The sequence below is a fragment of the Sinocyclocheilus grahami genome, unplaced genomic scaffold (assembly GCF_001515645.1).
Source record: "Sinocyclocheilus grahami isolate Dianchi unplaced genomic scaffold, SAMN03320097.WGS_v1.1 scaffold798.1, whole genome shotgun sequence".
Classification (NCBI taxonomy): domain Eukaryota; kingdom Metazoa; phylum Chordata; class Actinopteri; order Cypriniformes; family Cyprinidae; genus Sinocyclocheilus; species Sinocyclocheilus grahami.
The window spans coordinates 170,789-176,788 of NW_015505977.1; the positions used below are offsets into that span (position 1 = coordinate 170,789).

At 38.1% G+C, this 6,000-nt stretch overlaps 1 protein-coding gene across 2 annotated transcripts; it reads left to right on the plus strand.

Moving 5' to 3' along the window:
* Positions 1–383: 383 nt before the first annotated feature.
* On the plus strand, positions 384–5,489 carry LOC107561903 (hematopoietic SH2 domain-containing protein homolog). 2 transcript variants are annotated; one of them, XM_016246437.1, is made up of 7 exons: positions 384–862; positions 1,491–1,630; positions 1,789–1,878; positions 1,996–2,161; positions 2,647–2,880; positions 3,446–3,571; positions 4,945–5,489. In XM_016246437.1, the coding sequence occupies exons 2-7, from the start codon at positions 1,506–1,508 to the stop codon at positions 5,338–5,340; spliced, it is 1,137 nt and encodes a 378-aa protein (XP_016101923.1). In that variant the 5' UTR covers positions 384–862; positions 1,491–1,505; the 3' UTR covers positions 5,341–5,489. The 2 variants fall into 2 exon arrangements, with proteins under 2 accessions (XP_016101923.1, XP_016101922.1); XM_016246436.1 differs by lacking the exon at positions 4,945–5,489 and having other exon boundaries at positions 3,446–4,545.
* The last annotated feature ends 511 nt before the right edge of the window (positions 5,490–6,000 follow it).

Genomic DNA, 6,000 nt, shown 5'->3' on the forward strand with positions numbered 1-6,000 from the left:
TATATCAAAGATACATTTTGTGGAACCACCACAAAATGGGGACCAAACAAAGACCAAAGTGTGAATGCGTTGTTGCTTTTTTTCCCCTGTCAAATGAGTAGGCTATTTCAAAATGTCGCAAACGTTTCTTTTTTCCGCTTTCTGTGTAATAAATTTTTATAAAAAGTCTCTTTGTGTTTGATTATTGTCCAGAACAGTCCAGTTACATGAACAACATGCTAACATACTTCTAAGTTATGGTTATAAAGTTGACTCGATTCCGCCTATTTTATTTCTGTGAAAAACATTTGGCACTTAGGGTAAATGAGTATCAGTATATGACCATCTGACTCAAAACGAGGCACAAAAAATGATAATTGAATCGACCTGTTCATTGCGTGAATGTACGAATCCAACAACAGCGAAGGCTTTGCTCATAAATTATTAATTACGTTATGTGACGTTCTTCGCGCAGACCTACCTGATTTGCTGAGCGCAGGAAAACTAGCGGAAGCCTAGACTAATTAATATTAATTATGTCATGTCGAGCAGGCCTTCTTGATTTGCTGAATGACTGTGACATTTGCCTTATGAATATTAATTAGGCTGTGTTACTGGACGATCCAGGAAAGTGAACAGGACGTAATTAATATTCATTATATCAAGTCATACGCCATAGTCCGCGCACAAATCAACTGCACTCGTCTGTAAACTGATAATATGTTTCCACCAGAAACCGACTGATGACTACAAATCTATAAATGCTTATAGTTCATAATCTGAAATGTGTTGTTGACCTTTTGTTTAAACCACACACCCAAAACAACAGTTTTAACAGGTGAGGTCACGTCGGCTCCCGCCACTATACCGTGTGACTCGGCAGGTGAGTTGTGCGTTATGAAAACATTCAATTTTTTCTGTATGTATTATTGTTTATAAAAGCGGCAGTCTTTTTAAAACACCTTTACGTCAACTATGTGTTACTTCGAATATAGACTGTAATGTTTTAATATATGCAAATAAGCGCGCTAAACGAAATGAAACATCCTTTTTTTGTTAAATCCACATTAAACAAGTTTGGTTATAATCAAGATTTTGTGAGTCATTAAACTGCTGATCAATTTGACAAATTTTAAATATTTATTACTTCCTATATGTGATAGCCTACGTTCTGATATAATTTAATTTAAATGAATTTTTAATCCTTATGTATGTGCATGAATGTAGTTATTTATTTGTTTACCTATTTATTTATATTTGTTGACAATTTATTGTTTATTCTAATCTCTGGACAGTTCACCTAGGTTGAAAAAAAGAAAAGAAAATGATTTTAATTTAGATGTTGAAAACATGTTCATCATAGCAGTGCTGTATTTAATTCATTGTCTGAATGTATTGTATTTTAATGTATTTTGAAATACTTGAATAATTCCAGACAAAATAAATGTCATTGGCCTACATTCATTTTATTAAAAGTGTGCATTTTTCCATCAAATTATTTGTGCCTTTAGGACAAACTGGATGTCATGGCAGTGCCTTTACCGCATGACAGCAGTAATGCAGCATTCGACTGGTTCACTGAATTCCAGCGCAGCTGCATTTTGAAGAATGGAATTGTTCCAGAATGGTTCCATGGAATCATATCCAGGAAGTAATGGATCGAATACTGTACTATAACAAAACTAAGCAGACAGACTCTGAAATATGTGCTTGAATTCTCAGACTATGTCTTATCATGAACACAATGACATCATAGAGCAGAAAATCAGGTTACTGATATCTGTCAGATTAAATATTTCTGTATTGTAGGGCTGCGGAGGACATGCTGATGTGCAAACCTCCTGGTTACTTCCTCATTCGTGTTAGCGAGAGCAGAGTGGGTTATACATTATCTTATCGGTAAGTCTGTGTCAATGTGGCCATTGTTGTCAGTCAATAAACTTCATTATAAGGAAGTTTGATTCACAAGTACTGTACATGAATGAGTCCAAGAATCAATATAAATATTTCTCCTAGAGCTGAAGATCGCTGCAGACACTTCATGATTGACGTCTTGCCAGATAACCAGTATATTATAGTGGGAGAAAAGACACGCTTCTCTTCCCTCCATGAGTTGGTGGCCTTTCATCGCAGAAACCCCATTCTCCCCTACAATGACTTGCTCACTGTTGCCTGCGAACAGGTATAGAGTTACAATTGCAATTGCTAGCTTGTTGTTTCTAGATATACCACAAGCAGGTTGGTTATGGTTATCCATCAAGATGAACCAAATAGACGTCAATCAGTCGAGCTGGTAGATAATCATGGACCACTGCCAAACTGGCTATCATGTTCCTTCTTGACAGCCTTAAGCTGTTATGACACTCACATATTTATAAAATTCTGTAATAATACAGTATAAAAATATATATTATATAAATCAAAAAATATAGTCACAGTGTCTTATAACAATTACAAAGATTTTGACGTCACAAAAATTATATTACGTTTTGTACACTTTTGCATTGTTAAATAGTATAAATATGTTGTTTACCCCATCAACAGCATGATAGGGGAAATAGTTAATGTTTATTTTCACCATCAACATTATTCATAATCTTTGAATATGTGGCTCTGATATACCGTATCTGGCCCTGAGCATTTTTTTGTGGTCTCATTTGTGTGCAGGGTGGCAAAAATAACTACGTTGAGTTGTTGTTTCCTGGAAAGAAAGCTGTAAACCCTGGACAGGTTGAATGGATACATTTTTCAACTCCAACACATACAACTCATTCAAATATTTCTGAACACAACCCAACTTTGCCGCTCCAAAACGAATCATTTACGCCACCTACAAGTCCTTCTGCGAGACTGTATCCCAGCTTGGAGACAGAAATGAGCTCTTTGAATCTACAGAGCACAGTAATACGACATCAACAGATTATATAATTATATTAATACAATTACAAATTACATAATTTTCTTGTAGTTAAAAGAATAGCTCACCCCAAAATGAAAATTTGCTAAAAAATGTACTCACCCTCAGGCCCTTTCGAGATTTAAATGAGTTTGTTTCTTCCTCATAAAAGATTTGGAGAAATTTTGCATTACATCACTTGCTCACCAATGGATCCTCTGCAGTGAATGGGTGCCATCAGAATGAGAGTCCAAACAGCTGATAAAAACATCACAGTAATCCACAAGTAATCTACACGACTTCAGTCCATCAGTTAATATCTTGTGAATTGAAAAGCTGCATGTTTGTAAGAAACTCTCATTCTGATGGCACCCATTCACTGCAGAGGATCCATTGGTGAGCAAGTGATGTAATGCTAAATTTCTCCAAATCTGTTCATAACAAACTAATCTACATCTTGGATAAATTCTGTGTGAACTATTCATTTAAAATGAATTTTTTTGTGATTTATAATATTGTGAATTAAGAAACAGGTTGTTAAAAATCTAATAATGTGTTTTTATATTTCAGGATCAGCCCACAAAGCCCATTCCAAAGCCTAGAACAATATTTTCATCCAAACCACCAACTGACGACATGCCACCACAGTTACCGCCCAGAGCATGCTTGCCAAATCACCCGCAAGCCACCGCAGAGGCTGACAGATTGCAAGGGTTGATGCCGGTAAGCTCTGACAGACATCAAATCCCACCCGACACACTTGTCGGAGGCCGTATCCAACAAAAAAAACAACAACCATTGAAACCGGTGGTCATGGGCCTGGTGCAAATTAAGAAAAAGCTTAAAAAGAACCGCTCCAAGCAGCACATGAATGAGGAGATTGCTCAAGATGTGTGTCAGGAAAATGCAACTTTTTCTGCTTTGGAGAGTAGTAACGTGAACCCTACACAACTGGAGGAAAATGACTATCAGGAATTACCTGAAAAATCCACAGTTGAAGGCCATCGGGCATCTGATGGGATTCCCAACTTCGCAGATAGACAATTACCATTGGAGTACTTGAATCCACCTCCTTTTGCACCTGGTTTCTAGATAAAAACATAAAGATGGGTGGTTTTACTCAGAGCATGTTTTATTGTCATTGAATAACGTGACAACATTAGTCTCTTTGTTGTGATGTTCTTTTTCGCTATGCTGCATTTCAATTTCTGACTCAACACATTCTGAACAGACGTTTGTCATCTGGAAAAACCTGTTGGACATGGCAAAATATTTTAATATAATGATGACAGAGCGTGTTGTGCCTGTGGGCATGAATTTGAATATACTTCTGGATTATACTTCCTGAAATCTGGCTCTTTACATATCAGAAATGAAAAAAAAACATTGTAAATATTAGCTTTTTACTGCAGTTGGTCAATAAATGTACAGGTGATACAAGAATTAACATGTTATTTAACCATGTAAATTCTGTGGTGCATGATTCTGTTCGTCATTTTGCAGGTTGAAGCTGGTTTGTCATGGTTTAGCTGGTCTTCCAGGCTGGTCTTCAGTTGGATTAGCTGGTAACAAGTGACGAAAACCCCTTTGAAACCATCAAATTAGACCTAAGACAAGTATTTGCTGTTTGTTGTCAAGACACAGTGGAGCTTTTTCACCTAGAGACGACCTCTACAGCCCTGAATTTCAGCGGAGACCAGGACAACTAGATGAGCCCCAGAGACAGATCCCCAGTGAAGACCTTGTTTCCTAGACGGCCATCGGGACAAGACCACGGAACCAGATGAGTCCTCTGCACAATCTGACTTTGCTGCAGCATGGAACAAACTGCTGGTTCGTCTGGCCGGAGGAGAACTGCCCCCCAAGCTGAGCCTGGTTCTCCCAAGGTTTTTTCTCCATTCTGTCACCGATGGAGTTTTGGTTCCTTGCCGCTGACGCCTCTGGCTTGCTTAGTTGGGGACACTTAATCTCCAGCGATATCGTCGACTTGATTGCACAGATACTATTTAAACATGATCTGAGCTGAATGATGACATCACTGAATTCAATGATGAACTGCCTTTAACGAGGCTGACAGATCGCAAGGGTTGACACTGGTAAGCTCTGACAGACATCAAATCCCACCCGACACACTTGTCGGAGGCCGTATCCAACAAAAAAAACAACAACCATTGAAACCGGTGGTCATGGGCCTGGTGCAAATTAAGAAAAAGCTTAAAAAGAACCGCTCCAAGCAGCACATGAATGAGGAGATTGCTCAAGATGTGTGTCAGGAAAATGCAACTTTTTCTGCTTTGGAGAGTAGTAACGTGAACCCTACACAACTGGAGGAAAATGACTATCAGGAATTACCTGAAAAATCCACAGTTGAAGGCCATCGGGCATCTGATGGGATTCCCAACTTCGCAGATAGACAATTACCATTGGAGTACTTGAATCCACCTCCTTTTGCACCTGGTTTCTAGATAAAAACATAAAGATGGGTGGTTTTACTCAGAGCATGTTTTATTGTCATTGAATAACGTGACAACATTAGTCTCTTTGTTGTGATGTTCTTTTTCGCTATGCTGCATTTCAATTTCTGACTCAACACATTCTGAACAGACGTTTGTCATCTGGAATGGACATGGGGACATGGCAAAATATTTTAATATAATGATGACAGAGCGTGTTGTGCCTGTGGGCATGAATTTGAATATATTATACTTCCTAATGATGACAGAGCGTGTTGTGCCTGTGGGCATGAATTTGAATATACTTCTGGATTATACTTCCTGAAATCTGGCTCTTTACATATCAGAAATGAAAAAAAAACATTGTAAATATTAGCTTTTTACTGCAGTTGGTCAATAAATGTACAGGTGATACAAGAATTAACATGTTATTTAACCATGTAAATTCTGTGGTGCATGATTCTGTTCGTCATTTTGCAGGTTGAAGCTGGTTTGTCATGGGTCTTCCAGTCTTCCAGGCTGGTCTTCAGTTGGATTAGCTGGTAACAAGTGACGAAAACCCCTTTGAAACCATCAAATTGACAAGTATTCAAGTATTTGCTGTTTGTTGTCAAGACACAGTGGAGCTTTTTCACCTAGAGACGACCTCTACAGCCCTGAATTTCAGCGGAG

What these genes read in the sequence shown, in the direction of transcription:
- LOC107561903 (XM_016246437.1), top strand. Translation starts at nt 1,506, where the DNA reads ATGGCAGTGCCTTTACCGCATGACAGCAGTAATGCAGCATTCGACTGG. An exon ending in GGTTATACATTATCTTATCG is followed by an intron (nt 1,879 to 1,995) that starts GTAAGTCTGTGT and finishes TATTTCTCCTAG; the next exon opens with AGCTGAAGATCGCTGCAGAC. An exon ending in CTTTGAATCTACAGAGCACA is followed by an intron (nt 2,881 to 3,445) that starts GTAATACGACAT and finishes TTTATATTTCAG; the next exon opens with GATCAGCCCACAAAGCCCAT.